General features: G+C 39.2%; 1 protein-coding gene across 1 annotated transcript; it reads right to left on the bottom strand.

The window, feature by feature from the left end:
- Positions 1–4,515: 4,515 nt before the first annotated feature.
- Positions 4,516–12,749, bottom strand: si:dkey-125i10.3 (calphotin). The gene is made up of 13 exons (XM_042093887.1): positions 12,617–12,749; positions 12,373–12,483; positions 10,359–10,396; positions 9,493–9,604; positions 9,222–9,287; positions 8,912–8,989; positions 8,759–8,815; positions 8,569–8,616; positions 8,183–8,266; positions 6,200–8,074; positions 6,027–6,089; positions 5,702–5,807; positions 4,516–5,321 (listed from the first exon to the last, which is right to left on the bottom strand). Exons 3-13 carry the CDS (start codon positions 10,369–10,371, stop codon positions 5,211–5,213), a joined length of 2,613 nt encoding a protein of 870 aa, XP_041949821.1. The 5' UTR covers positions 10,372–10,396; positions 12,373–12,483; positions 12,617–12,749; the 3' UTR covers positions 4,516–5,210.
- Between the last annotated feature and the right edge of the window lie 2,750 nt (positions 12,750–15,499).

The raw sequence follows: 15,499 nt of genomic DNA, 5'->3' as shown, positions 1-15,499 counted from the left end.
CGTCGGTGAGTGAGGTTTAGCAACGTTCCACAAGCACAGCTAAGCTAGCTGGCATCCGTTACACTCACCCCCCTAAACCTCACTCCCGATCCAGGTCACAGCACCAATGTAACCTGCACTGTGTTAAACATGCGTGATTCAGCCCTGCACACGACCGGACTCAAACCTGTGAAACAGCAGCACCTCGGATCAGGAGTCGAGCGTGCTGACAGTTGAGCTAAAAGCCCATGCTACTAGCTTGCATGCCAGCAGCACTCTTGAGGCGTCAGGGAGTGAGGTTTACCAACGTTCCACAAGCACAGCTAAGCTAGCTGGCATCCGTTGCATAGGCTCCTCAAGAAATACGCACTGAGTAACGTTTGGCTGTAGCCACCGGATAGGTACCCGCCCACCAACATGTACGCACATGAGAGCTCATGCCCAACACTGACTTTCGTACACAGAGCTGGTTCAAAATGTTTCATGCGCAGTGTTGCGCAAGTTACTTCAAAAGCGTAATGCATTATTTATTACTTGTTACTGTCATCTCAAAGTAATTTGTTACATTACAATATTACTGTCCTTGAATTGTAAGGCATTACACTACATTTACATTACTTTCACCAAAATAACAGGAAATATGGATTTGGTGTTCTCAATAGATCTTCATGTGTTCAATGCAGCTCATTACATGGTAGGAGGTGATGTGGTATGGCATAATGACTGAGCTAGGCTTAAGGCTAACAAAAGAACAATATAATGGTTGCAGTTATGACTCATGGGACAATGTAGGCCCCAAAGGCCAAAGGTCACTCACAACTTAATATAGTAAAATATAGCCATAGTGAAATTGTAGGTGTTGACTTTAAATTGTTCTCATTCCTTTCCACTTACAGTGGTGTAGACTTAATGCAAATAGTTTGAGAATAATGGCTACGATCTTTGTCTGTAAAAGCAACATTTTAGTTATTCTCACTGCTTGAAATGAGAAGTATAGCCTAACCATGTTAGATCTGTTGCATGAATGGCAGAGATAACTCAAATTCCCTTCCTACAGTCATCTAAACAAGGCAATCAAATTCCAGAACCAGCATAGATGACTTTTTTTAATTCTTGGATAATCTTCTCTGGTGCCAATTGAGCATTTCTCAATTTTGGATTTAAAAAGCAAAGTAACTTCAGTTACTGAGAATTGTACCGAGTAAAATATTACTGAAATTGTATTGGTAATGCCTTACATTACAGCATTACAGCAAAAAGCAATGAATTACTGTAATTACATAACTTTTTTAATGCAATACTCCCAACACTGTCCATGCGGCACCATCTTGAAAATGGCATATGCTAACATGCCGAAGCTAATCTACACGCTCGTTTCTAGAAAAGTTAGCAACGACGTTGCTCAACCACCATGGTACGACGCAATTTGCGACCAAACAACGACACTGTTACACCTGTTTCCAGAAAGCATCGTACCTGTGTCGCAATTCGCTACCTCCGACGTTCGAACACCGTAGTTCCAACAACGTTGTTGATGATGCAGTGATACATATCATTGGTGGAAACAGTGGCAACGTGTAATACCCCACCCCCTAGAAATGTTCTGTCACGGCCTATGTCGACATGTTTCTAATCTAAACCGAGTGATTAATGCTGGTATTGTCATTGCCATCAGCAAAACCTAAACCTATTGCAAGCATATAAAACAGTTAACTTAAGCAGACCAATATGAGTCATTATTTGTGTTAAATATCTATGTGTTGGAAAAAATATATAGCCTGGACAAATATCTGGGTATCCCATAGGTTATCAACTGTCTCGTGGCTTGACGGCAGCGCGTTGGTGCACTGCGCGCTCGGCCGGAGTTCGCATCCTATCTCTTCTTTTCATCTCTGAGTAAGAGTAGGCCTACGAGACGCAACAATAGGTTTTGACCATACATATTTATGTATATAGTTACTCTACATCGAGAGACCATAGGTACAATACATCAGTCAAAAACAATTGAATCTACGTGTCAGTTCTAGTTCACCTGCAGGTAGCGAGAAGCAAGAGGACAATCTCACATCATAAGACAACGTTGGGATAATAAGTCATCTGCTTTAGCCACTACACCATTTAACACTGATGTTGTTAGGGACTGTGAAGATTATAATACTAAAAGCAAGGCAATACTTTAATTAACATAAATAGCAAGAATGAGCCAAGTAAGGGAGCAGTGTCTTAATCAAAATTAAGCTACAGGATATAAATCATTGAGTCACAAGATAAACATCCACTTCGCAATTTTTGGTTAGGCGGTTGTGATTTTTGGTTAGGCGCTCCGGACACCAACAGGAACTACCAAGGAACGACACAAGTGCGACTGCCTAGGGGCAGTAGTTCAAACGACCAAACTTTGCGTCCTTGTTTGCGATTGAGAGTTCAAACTACCCTTTCTAGAAACACCAAATCCAAGAACGATGGAGCGAACTACCAAGGTTGCGACGCAAGTTAGCAAACGATGCTTTCTAGAAACAACCCCCTGTTCGGGACCAGGCTAGATGCAGAGAATAAATCCCCATGGTAACTTATGTGCCATCTCTTTTGTGAAACCAAGTCAAGGCTAAATTCATCCAGGATAACCAAAAAATCCCAACTTAATCCTTTATCTAGGTTTTTGTGAAATACCCCTCAGATTGCATTTGACAGCTTTGTTTCACCATAAACAGCTCAATTGCTTTGAACGTTTTAGCCTCGCTTTGCCCCCTAGAAACACCAAATCCGACAGAGGGAACTACCAAGGTTGCAACGCAATTTAGCCAATGACGCTTTCTAGAAAAGCACCCCTGTTTGGGTAGGCCTACTACATTATCTGCATAACAGGTGTTACCAGATATACGGTTTCTGAGATTCTGAGTTTCCATGGGTGGAGTCGGGTGGAGTTTAACGTGATCGTCATGTTATTTAAACGGAGGTTGTCACGTGCTCGCCTAGACCTATTCATGAAGCGTGAATCAAATGGAAATGAGAATGTTGGCAGAGAAGTTAAAAGTTAGACAATAGCGTTTTAACACGTTTTTTAATGTTGATATGGGTTATTGTGGAAAAACAGGACCATTTCAACGACCACTGGTGGTTGAGTCAGTGTATTATTAAGTAGATTATGCAATTTGGCGTCTATGTTATGTTCTTAGCTCTACAGCCTATCAAATAATTTAAGTTAGCCCTATTTAAATGGGCTATTTAGCATTTATAGATAGGTTTATAGGTAGGCCTAATGTCAGTGGGACATCATGGGCTACCTTATATCACTACTGTTGTCAGTACACCTGTTTTTTGTGATGTTCCAAATGAGTTTCAAGCCTTGAGGGGTATTCCATCAACCTTGCTAATGAAGGCGGAGCTTAACAGGAATAGCTTGGCTAGCATAGACTTTCACTTGGGGCTAAAGCCGTTCCATTAACTCAAGTTGCATCTTGCCTTCTTTATTCAAGGTCAGCTTCATGTCTGCTTGTGCACGAGGTGGAAAAGTAGACCAAAACAGTCTACTGGACAAAAAGAGGATATATGTCGTAAAAGTAAGGCAATACTAGAACATTTCTGTTCGATTTGCCATCTACAGGATTTTTATCAAGTCATCAAATTGAACATCGAAAAAAAAATAGATAGTTGCCTACATAAATTGGAGAATAATGAAAGCATACATTTAAACAACAATGATCATGGTTTCAAATCAATTGCGAGTTTGATTGTCTTCACTCTTGAACAAAACGAGAGAATGAATAAATATTCTCAAAACAATTTTGACATAGGCTATTCAAAATTATAGGCTATAGCCTGCATTCTTAGATTAAAAGGGCATAGCTGTCAATATTGAGCACTGAAAATATGCTCAATGTTGCGCAAACAAAATGTATGCGTTCCAAGTAACCTACAATGCGTAATTCTTCTTCATAAAGTTGAACAAATGCATTTGGTTATTTTAGAGAAAAATATAAATAGCCTGTCATGCAGTTTATGGGCTACAGTGCAGAGTTGTGAAGTTATGGTAGGACAACTTGGAGTGAATATACAAAAAGGGTAAATTCTTTCTCTATTCAAGTAGCCTGATGGTAGGCCAAAATGTAAACTATTTATGTCAGTAGCCTGCAGTGATTGTAATAGTCGACTAATCGACTAGTCGACTAGTTGGTGAAACCCCTAGTGCTACCTATATTATATTTTTTATCCATTTACTTCAAACACTTCAAGCCTCTATTCTTACCTTTCTCATCTGTGTTTTTCTAGCTCATTCCCTCTTTTTTCTCCCAACGTAAAGTGAACGTAACCAATGGCAATAGATTGGAAATCTCAACTATGTTTTTCTTTTAATGTAATAATATTGAGTGAGTAACTGACAGAAGTATGTTACTCCTTCTGTGGTATATGAAATAATCTAAATCCTGTGAGATTGTTGGTACTGAAACAGTATGCCTGCTGTTTTAAAACACAGCATGTGTTGATGAGAATGAGAATATTTGCATGAATGTCAGTTCACCTGCAAATAACAAAGAATAAATTCACAGTTTTATTAAATCAAATGTGTTCCATATCATTAACATAATGCTCATTGTTCATTATTTTGTGACTAAGATGAGTGTAAACTTCTGTCATTATATGAACAAACACACATTATGTATATATATATATAACATTGAAAATAAGCATCATACATACCAAAACATTAAACAATACATTGTAATAAAAAACGGCCAAACAAAAAGTATACATACCTAAACATTATACGTATTGTCACAAAAAACAACATTAGGCTAGTTAGTATGATGTTCAGGGTGCGTTTAGCAGCTTTGGTTTACATGCTCCCATTACTGCCTCATTAGATTTGGATATGATCACACGTGACTGTTCATTTAGGATATGATCAAATGTAATGGTTCATTCTGGATATGATCACACGTGATGGTTCATTTAGGATACGATCAAATGTGATGGTTCATTTAGGAAATTATCAAATGTGATGATTCATTTTCAATATGATCGAATGTGATTTTCAATTCATTTTCAATATGATGCCCTGATGAAAACTGTAGTTGAAACGCGTTGGGATGTAGCCAATTTTGATTAAAGGCTTTTTATATTTATCAGGACTGCCTCATTTTTCTGTTTTCTCATTTTCAATATGATCAAACGTGATGTTTCATTTTCGATATGATCACACGTTGATGGTTCATTTAGGATATGAACAAATGTTATGGTTCAATGTGGTAGATTGCATCAAAGCATTCTTCACAGATTATGGCTGCTTCATGATTGAACATTCTTAAATCCAGATCACCTAAATTCTTCTGGCATTTCCCACACTAAAGAGAGACAAATAAAAAAGTTGTTAGTATGAATATTGTTCAATACATTTTCAGTGAAACTTTTAGTGAAATGAATCGTTTCACTAGTAATTATTAGTTGGAGTATCATTCGGAGGAAGCCTGTGTTTTCAACTCACAATGCATTCAAACATGGATTAAATGTAATTACTGTAGTAGTTTGTCATTAAATTATGAATTTTGTGCATCAGTGATCATGTTATGCCATTAAATAAAACCCTTAATAATCCAGCCTCTTGTCTCTAGTTGGATTTCATCTGACATATACTTTTCATAGGCCTTGTGGCTCATGGTACAAGTGCTGGTTCCCCCTTAAAACACATCAGCACAGCATCAGTCTCAAACCATAATCTCATTACCTTGAAGCACTCCAGGTGGAAGCAGATTGCAAGGGAGTCAACGGTGATTCTGACATTTCCAGTAATTAACTCATTACAATGGGTGCACACAGATTGACCTGAAATACTATGATACAGAAGACACATATTGTTAAAACAATATAAAACAAACACACTGGGTCATGAAACAAATATTACTTTTTGAAAGATTATTTTTGTTTAAATTGAAGTCCAAAGAAATAAAAGATTATCAGCTTCAATGACAAATTACAAGCACAAGAAAAGAGTAGCTTTTGCAGTCACGTAACTCCTAGAGACCACATTTCATTCCACAATGCATACTCACATGGTTGTATTCTCTTCAACTTTACTTTGGTCTTGTAAAGTTTTTTCAGAGCATTCCCCATCCCTGAAAAAAACAATCTCACTTAGATCAAAATGGTTACATTAGTGAAAATATGTGTGATTCTGTATTATTTTGAAAAGCCTCATATGTTCTTTCGTGTGTTGTTAACTCACAAAGCCTCAGACAATTTGATGACATTTTCTTGGTTAAGAGCTGTTTCTACAACAGGTTGCTCTGCGGATGTTATGAGTGCTTCTGTTTCAGGTGCGTCCACTGAAACTTCTTCATTTTCAGTTGGTAATGTCTCATCTGACCTCAAAGCGGACTCTTTAACTTCATCAGAGGCGTCGGTGGCAGGTTCGTCAGAGGGTCCTGCTGATGTCGCTACAGGAACCGTTGTGGCTGGGGCATCTGTGCTCTCTGCCTGGCCTGCGTCTCCTTCGGTCAGTGACTTCACCGTTTCCTCCAGCACAGGTGCGACAGACACCTCAGCAACCTCAACAGATGCGACTGCAGCCTCCGCAGAGACAGCCTCAGGTGTGTGTGCTGTTACTTCTACGGGAGCGGTTTTAGCCACAGCCTCTTCAGGAGCAGCCTCAGGGGCTTTGTCAATGGCCACTGTTGGTGTAACCACCTCAACAGATGCAGCTTTGGGTGTTTCAGCTACTGAGTATACTGAGTATACAGGTACTTGTTCAGGTGTTGCAATCACATACTGTACAGGTACTTCTTCTGGTGTTGCAATCACTGACTCTACAGGGGCTTCTTCAGGTGTTGCAATCACAGACTCTACCAGGGCTTCTTCTGGTGTTGCAGCCACTGACTCTACAGGTGCTTCTTCAGGTGCTTCAGCTGCTGACCCTGTAGGTGCCACCACTTGTGATTCAACTTTTGCCTCTTTAGGTGTTTCTTCAAGAGTTTTGTCTGCTGATTCTATGGTTGGAGCTGCAGGTGTTTCAAGTATGGCCTCTACAGTTTCATCTGCAAATGCTTCAGGTACGACCACTATATTTGCATCTGCAGATGTTTCAGTAACTGTGGCTACCACCTCCACAGGACCAACTTCAGAAACTGCTTCTACAGGTGCATCTTGAGTTGTTTCAACCAGTGCCTCGGCATCTGCAGTGACAGGAGTTTGCACAACAGCCTCAGGGGCATCTACAGATGAGACAGCAAGAACTTCAGGAGCTACCTCTGTGGATGTTACTGCAGGAACTTCAGGAGCGACCTCTGCGGGTGTGTATGCAGGAACTCCAGGCGCTACCTCCACAGGTACTTCATGAACTTTAGGAGTTGCATCCCCAGCTGTGGCTGCAGGAACCTCAGCAGTTGAAACCACAGCTGTGTCAGGAGTTGTCTCTACAGGAACAGCATCAGGAACTTCTGGAACTGACTCTGCAGGTGTGTCTACAGGAACTTCAGGGGCTGCATCCACAACTGTGACTGCAGGAACCTCTGGAACTGACTCTGCATGGGTAACAGCAGGATCTTCAGGGGCTGCCTTCACTGGAACTTCAACAGCTCTAGCTGCAGGTACTTCTGTAGCCGCCTTTACAGGTGCAGCAGCAGGAATTTTGATGGCTGTGACATCAGGAACTTCTGGAGTTGTCTCCACAGGTATGGCAGCAGGAACTTCTGGAGCTGTCTCAGCAGGTATGGCAGCAGGAACTTCTGGACCTTTTACCACAGATGTGGCAGTAGGAACTTCTAGAGCTGTCTCAGTAGATATGGCAGCAGGAACTTCTGGAGCTGTCTCAGTAGGTATGGCAGCAGGAACTTCTGGACGTGTCACCACAGATGTGGCAGTAGGAACTTCTGGAGCTGTCTCAGTAGGTATGGCAGCAGGAACTTCTGGACCTGTCACCACAGATGTGGCAGTAGGAACTTCTAGAGCTGTCTCAGCAGGTGTGACAGTATCTGGAGCTGTCTCTACAGATGTTTGAGCTGGAGTTTCTTCCTTCGCAAGTGACCCAACTGCAGCTACAGCAGTTACATCTTCAGGAGTCTTTACATCTGCCTCTTCTTCTGGATCAGTAGATGTGTTTGAGCTGCAAAGTACATACAGTAATCATTACTGTAATTGTAATGTATATTGTATAGTGTATAGTGAACATGTATAGTCAGTATACTATGGGCTGTATGTGTGGAATGCCTACATTGATTGTGTTGGATCCACTACTGGGGTCACAGGGTTTTCTTCCTTTTCAGTAGTACCTCCATTCACAGAAACCTCCACACTGCTAACATGTATATGCGGGCCACAATTGGGATATTATCATATGATATCAATAGTAATAGGAATAACTTTTTATTAGCAATATAAAATAGATAATATTATGTCATTAGATCGCTTTAGATCACTCATTAACATATTTTTTCATGTTAACTATTTCTGTGATTGATAATGTATCAAACATTTGTGCCTCTAGAATATCAGCTGACACACAATCATTGGCTCTGAGATATGGAATCATTATCATAACAGTTTATCCGTGCACTCTCACTATCACTTGTAGCTGTCACTGTTATGTTTTAATTTCACCTCTTAGCCAAAGTGGTATCGGCCTCTGCATCATTTGCGACAGTCACCCTACATGCACACAAATACACATGGAGGTGAGAGAGAGGAAAAGAGCTTGAGAGCACAAAAGAGAAACACAAATTTGATGGATTCAATGGATTATTATACTCCTATACAGCCCAGGTGCTGTAAGGCTAGATTATCTTTATACCTTTTAGCATAGTATGATGGGCTTTTTCCTGGAGAGCCAGTCTGTTCCTCAGCAGACCTGTCGGGAGAGACAGGTCCAGCCATTAACACCAGCCATACCACCTGAGCAGGTAAACAGGATGTTTGCTCTTGCCTGGGAAGGTAAGACACTTACTCAAACTTCTTGAGAGCTGCAAGAATGTAGGAGCTCTGGCGTCCTACCGGAGATTTGACAGGTTTTGGGCTCACATCACTGAAAGAGAGGAAGCAACAATGTAAAGGTTAAGTATTTGAGTCGTCTTTAATGGTCTGTGAACACCTGTGTACTCTGCTCAACATGTGCGTGCATAGGAAATGTGAGCAAAGTGATATATGTATGACCATAAGTGACAGGTTGTACATTTTTTCCACATTCCTAAAAGTATTTAGGAGTAAGTAGTACATTTTTTTCGCAACTAAACCAATGCCACAGAGTAAGGACATACCTGTTGTTGGTGTTGGAGATGGTGTCTACAGAATTCATTTCGGATTTTTTTCTTTCAAGTGTTACGCTAGGCAGATTCACAGAGATAAATAGATCAAGATAGAAAAAGAGAGGGAGAGAGTAACATGAGATAAAATGAGAGAGTAACATTCATTTGTCATTTTGAAGTATGTAGATATAATAATAGTGATGTGTATAATAGTGACGTGTATAATAATAGTGATGTGTTTCACAGTTCCATAGACATCATGGTGACTAATCCCTCTATTTACCGAAGCTTAGGTTTGTCCTCTGTGTTTGATTCTTGGCTTTGGATCCAGCAGCCATCCGATTTCAGTGATGTGCGCACTTTGGTCGTCAAAAACACTGTCGCTCTATCTACGTCTGCAACACACAGTGCACAAATCACGCAACGTCCTTGATAATCTGACAATGAGCCTGTTGAGCAAACCCCACCCCACCTCACCCCCCACAAATACAAGCACACAAGCTAGCTCACACAAGCATATGAGATAGAGGTAAATCAGGGTGTAGTGAATTGATTAGCCAAATAATTGCAAATAGGTTAAGAAAGGTGTCAATACTCTTGTGCACTATACATTTATTTCTAATGCATACAGAAATGCATCTAAAAAAGAGGAACACGGTAGGTCTATCCGCACTACATTTTTTTTCTCTCTGATTGTTCCAACTATGTGAGGATATTGATTACATTTTAATTAAATGTGAATTACGTTAATAATTCACATAATAACCCATTCCAGATGTAGTCAGTGTTTTTTGTTGAAAAACAATGCTCTTAAAGTGTTATGATACAAAATTGCTCCATCATTTAATTTGGCATTTTGAATTTCTTCTTTTAGCTCTTTAATATGTATTTGTTTACATCTCTGGGTCCTCTAAGTTGTCAACAGATTCCCCAAAATATGTCAAACGAATCGAAATGGACAAAAGACACAAAATTTCCCTTTTCCCTTTCAGTTTTTTCAACAAAAACAACTGACTGTACCTTCACATCTAGTTGATTCTCTATACTGAAATATAGTCACAAAATCAATAGTACATTAAAAATAAAACAGATTGATGATCATGCATTTAGTAACAACAATTTTAGACAATCTAAGGTGAGTGAACGCACCCTTTGACGTCATGGTTGATTAAAATCCACCACTAAACCTGTATCAAACAGACAACAGGGACATTAATATTTTGCCAATATACATGCATCTTAATACTGTACACACGTTGCATTATACTGCATCTGTTCATTGGGAGAAATAGTGTAATTGGTGACCTCTTACACTATTTTGACAAGAATATGAAACCGTATGATATTCCTCTAAGCAGTTCACATTCCTCTTCAGCTCTAAAGAATCATATACCCACAGAACATACTCAGGCAGCTCTTTTGCCATTAAAACGGTTGGTTTTGGCAAAGGATACTAAAAAAACAGAAAAGCAGAAAAAAACACCAAGAAAGATGATACTTCTCAAGTCCCACCAACCCTGACATTAGTAATAAAGTCTTGACATCTTTAATATGCATAGCATTTAGAACAGGGAATACCACATTTCTCTCTCTCTCTCTCTCTCTCTCTCTCTCTCTCTCAGTAGGTCAGTGTATGTGTGTGTGAGTGTGTGTGTGTGTGTGTGTGTGTGTGTGTGTGTGTGTGTGTGTGTGTGTCTGTGTGTGTGTGTGTGTGTACTTGTGTGTGTCTGTGTGTATGTGTGTAAGCAAAGAAGAGAGAGGGTACACGATGTGATAAGATAATAAACAATGCATAAGATGCATATGCTACTAATTAATCAGCAGACTTTAGGCAATTTGCTTTCTAGTGTGGCTGTGTCTGTCCTTTGTGCCCACACACAGTGGTAACAATCACCTTCAGTTTTGATCACAGTAAGGTTGCCAAAGGATGGTTATGTCTAATGTCACAACAATGCCACTACTGTATGTCATTAGGCTCTACTTACTACTACTTACAATTACACATTACTGCAGCTGCAAATACTACCATATAGCCTGCTGGTTTTCTACACATACAGTATATGCCACTAGTTCCCCATTTTTACAAATCAGATGCAGAGGAGGACGAAGTACACAATTCCTTTACTTAAGTGAAAGTATAGATACACTATGTCAAATATTACTCCAATACAAGTGAAAGTTGCTAAGTCAGATTTTTACTTAAGTTGAAGTACAGAAGTACTTGCTTTTTAAAATACTTAAGTATTCAGAAGTATAAGTATTTTTCCTTTTTAATGTATTGTAATGTTTATTTGGTCATTTATAGGGTATACATCCTTTGGTCGGTCATAGGACTTTAGTCCCTTACATCCAACAAAAACATTTGACCTATTTTCATAACTTTGCGACTGTTCAAATGGATGCAATAATATCATTTAAATCATTATTCATTCTTTGTTCACAAAAACATTTTCACTGCCGAATACAAAACCAGAAAACTCAATTATGAGTAGGTTATTTATCGTTTAATAATGCATTGTAAAGATCTAGCTTTGTGGTGAATGTCAGGTGATTGTCTATTTTCATTCCAATTTCGCTATGATCATGCAAGATAGCCTGGTTAACACGATACCACTTCTTAAATCTCAATTGCTAACAGGTTCATCTGGGTTCTCCCTAGGCTAAATGGAGGATGTTCTGATGAAGAATTTGTTGTCACCATCATTAGCACAGCCAATTCAGTCAAGTTCAAATTGAACTATTGAAGAAATGAACTTCAAGATGGTCTATCATATTATTGCATTTAAAGAATCAAATGTGGTTAAAAGTATTGAGTACTTAATGCTTACATTTCAAATGTAGTGGATTCAAAAGTACAGCATTTTTCTTTCAAATGTAGTTGAGTAAAAGTCAAAAGTTTTCAAAAATACTCAAGTAAAGTACAGATACTCAAAAGTACAGTACTCAAGTAAATGTACTTAGTTGCTGTCCACCTCTTGCCAAATGACACACACACACACACACATACACATACACACACACACACACACACACACACACACACACACACACACACACACACACACACACACACACACACACACACGCAAACATACTAATAAATAGCGATGGTCATTATGTCAAGAAGGCCCTAACTGCAGTATACACAGCAAGCGTGTCTTACTTTGTAGTTGAGTCCGTGTGTTTGTAGGAGTCTTGCCTCTGGAGGTTGCAAATCTGAGATTTTTGCTGACTGGAGAAAAACAGTTTGCAGGAGCTAGAGTTTGGAGGTGGTCTGATTGAAGGAGAAAGACAAGTGAGTATTTATCAGGCTGATGACCCATCCCCCCCCCCCCCAACATACACACACACACACCACACACACACACATACACACACCCTGTCACACATATGGCATCTTGGCCTACCTGTTCCCATCTGAAAGCAATGATGAAAGACCTCAACCATCTGATAGCAATGATGAAAGACCTCAGGTGAGAAACACGTTTGAAATAACTTGTGTGTGTCTGTGAGAGTCCCCCTCCCCCCCTCTTCTGTGTGTGTGTGTGTGTGCGTGTGTGTGTGTGTGCGTGTGTGTGTGTGTGTGTGTGTGTGTGTGCGTGTGCGTGTGCGTGTGCGTGTGCGTGTGCGTGTGCGTGTGTGTGTGTGTGTGTGTGTATGTTCATGTGTAAGTGTGTCCATGGGGAAGTAGCATGGTGAAGTTATTGAGTGTTTTTCTGGCACAGTAATGGGGAAATGCATTTCTTTGCTAACAGAGAGAATCCAGTGTTGCCAGATACTAGAATGCAGCCCCGCCTCCCTAATGCGTAATATACCTAAAAGGCATCCTAAAAAGTATGTAGGTCATCTAAAGTATGTATACAATGTGCAGGCTGTTCATATGCCATGCCATATCATGTCTTTTATCTTCCTATTTTTATATTCTTATTATTGGTAAATAAGTCCAACACAGTGTAGGCCTAAGTAAAATAGCCTTGCTATATTCAAGATATACAAACTATACATAACAAGCACCATCCATTTTTTTCCGCAGTTTCCTTACACTCAAATAACTATTGACTGGTTTCATTTGTTCATTTGCATGTTTATTCTGAATCTTTTTTACTGTGAAATATTTCTTTACAAGAAAACAGACATCAAGAAGATGCTACCAGTGCAGTGACACTCAAGACTGCACAGTTAATAATTAATCATTTTTACAGTTAACATTATTTACTGTTACGTAATAATTAATATTTGTTTCAATTCATTATTGATGCAAGTGCCCTTCTATGAAGCAGTGTATGGGAATGCCTGTTTAATCTGACACAGCGGAGACCAAAACTGACATTTCTTTCTGACTTGCTCTTTCAAAATGATGACTACACTGGTTTTAAAAAGGCAAGTTCATAGCTCTTATGCCAGTTAAGGTTTATCAGGTTCAGTGGATAGTATACATTCCTATTGTTGAAAAAGCCATTGTTAAAAAAGAACATAGCGATCTGCTGTGAATGTTTATGTTTAAACTGCATGTTAAAAAATGTAACAGAACTGGTGCAGTCATGCACATGTTTAGATGATCTATATGGCTGTTCAACATGCATGTAAAGGTGGAATGTGTGTGTGTGTGTGTGTGGTATGTGGTGTGGGTGTATCTGTGTGTGTGTGAGTGTGTGTGTGTGTGTGTGTGTGCATAATATGTATATGTGGTGTGTGTGTGTGTATGTGTGTGTGTGTGTGTGTGTGTGTGTGTGTGTGTGTGTGTGTGTGTGTGTGTATGTGTTTGTGTTTGTGTGTGTGTGTGTGTGTGTGTGTGTTTTTACATGTGTTTCCAATGGGCATAGCCCCGTAAGCTTTTCTACAAAAATATATGCACAAAAATATATTAGGAAACCATCATGAAATGTGAATGAATCAGTCATTCTCGAATAAACTTCCTTTAACTGTAATTCCCTATGTTACCACAGGAGGATGCTGTGACATACACTCTCCATCAGACCTGTTTTGCAATCACATGTCTTGCATTATTGTACATAAAGAAGTGTCTAAGTATAATGTATGGTTTATCCTCAAGTTGCATTATCCTCAACAGTTTGGATGTTGGGTCCTTGTTAAAATAAACATTACAATTATAACATTTAGTCCAGACAAATATGTCTTATCTTTTTCATCTGCGGCTCTTTATCTCCTCATTATTTTTCTTTAAATGTTATAATGATAATAATAATGATAATAATTAGCATTACTTGTATGGCACCTTTCATACACAGAATGCAGCTCAAAGTGCTTTACATTTGGATCATTTAACACAATAATAGAGGAAATTGTAATAATACAAACAAACAAACAAACAAACCAATAAATAAAGCATCAGATATTTAGAATGAAGTAAAAATGAGAATTCACCAGATGTTAAGGAGATAGATACAACAACACATACAATACAACTAATGCAGTGAAAATAGGGAGACCCTGTAAATAACAGCAGTAGAATGTAAAATAATGTGAAAAAAATATATACTACAAGATAAAAGTAAGTTAATTAAAAGCTCTCATATACAGGTATGTTTTCAGGTCTTTTTTAAATACAGAATTTGCCTGTTTGATGTACAGAGGCAGGGTGTTTGATAGGTTCGGTGCATAATGGATAAAAGCAGCTTCTCTGTTTGCTTCTGGAGTTCAGCTAAAACAGGGTTGATGTGCTCTCTCTTCTTGGTCTTAGAAATCTAGCAGCAGAGTTCTGCATGAGTTCCAATTTCTTTATGTAATCATATATCTCATATTTCTTTTAAACATACAGTCTAACCTATTGTCTGTCACCCATTGTCAAACTGAGCATAGCTTTGTCAGGAAAGCTGTATATCTGAATCACCTGAAGGGTCGGACCTCCGTTTGACAAAGATATGCATGTACTGCGGAGGTTGTGTCTGTGTGTGTGTGTGTGTGTGTGTGTGTGTGTGTGTGTGTTGTGTGTGTAAATTTTACCACTTCAATACAAGGGTGTTAGGAATGTTAGGAAGGAAACCGGGCCATTGTGTTTCCTGTATACTAGTCTGAAATGGCATGGGTGCAGTAGGCCTACTCTCTTGCTTTTGTGAAATGCTTTCACAAATGCTTTCACAAAGTGTCACTTTACACGATCCAAACTAATTGTCCACTTTCATAGTGTAAGTGACACCTCTAAACACATCAGAAACAGTTACTGAAAACAGTATGTTCACGGAGTCCAAGAAGCAACAATGCATAGGCCTAATGATTTTTTGACAGACAAGCAGGCCTCTAAAATGATAGTGACCATTCCTACAAAGACC

Source organism: Alosa sapidissima, chromosome 5 (genome assembly GCF_018492685.1).
Source record: "Alosa sapidissima isolate fAloSap1 chromosome 5, fAloSap1.pri, whole genome shotgun sequence".
Lineage (NCBI taxonomy): Eukaryota > Metazoa > Chordata > Actinopteri > Clupeiformes > Clupeidae > Alosa > Alosa sapidissima.
The sequence above is the reverse complement of the archived record's forward strand: the minus strand, read 5'-3'. Positions and strand labels throughout refer to the sequence as shown.

What these genes read in the sequence shown, in the direction of transcription:
- si:dkey-125i10.3 (XM_042093887.1), bottom strand. An exon ending in GTGGATCCAACACAATCAAT is followed by an intron (nt 8,075 to 8,182) that starts GTAGGCATTCCA and finishes TGTACTTTGCAG; the next exon opens with CTCAAACACATCTACTGATC. An exon ending in GTTGAAGAGAATACAACCAT is followed by an intron (nt 5,808 to 6,026) that starts GTGAGTATGCAT and finishes TCTGTATCATAG; the next exon opens with TATTTCAGGTCAATCTGTGT.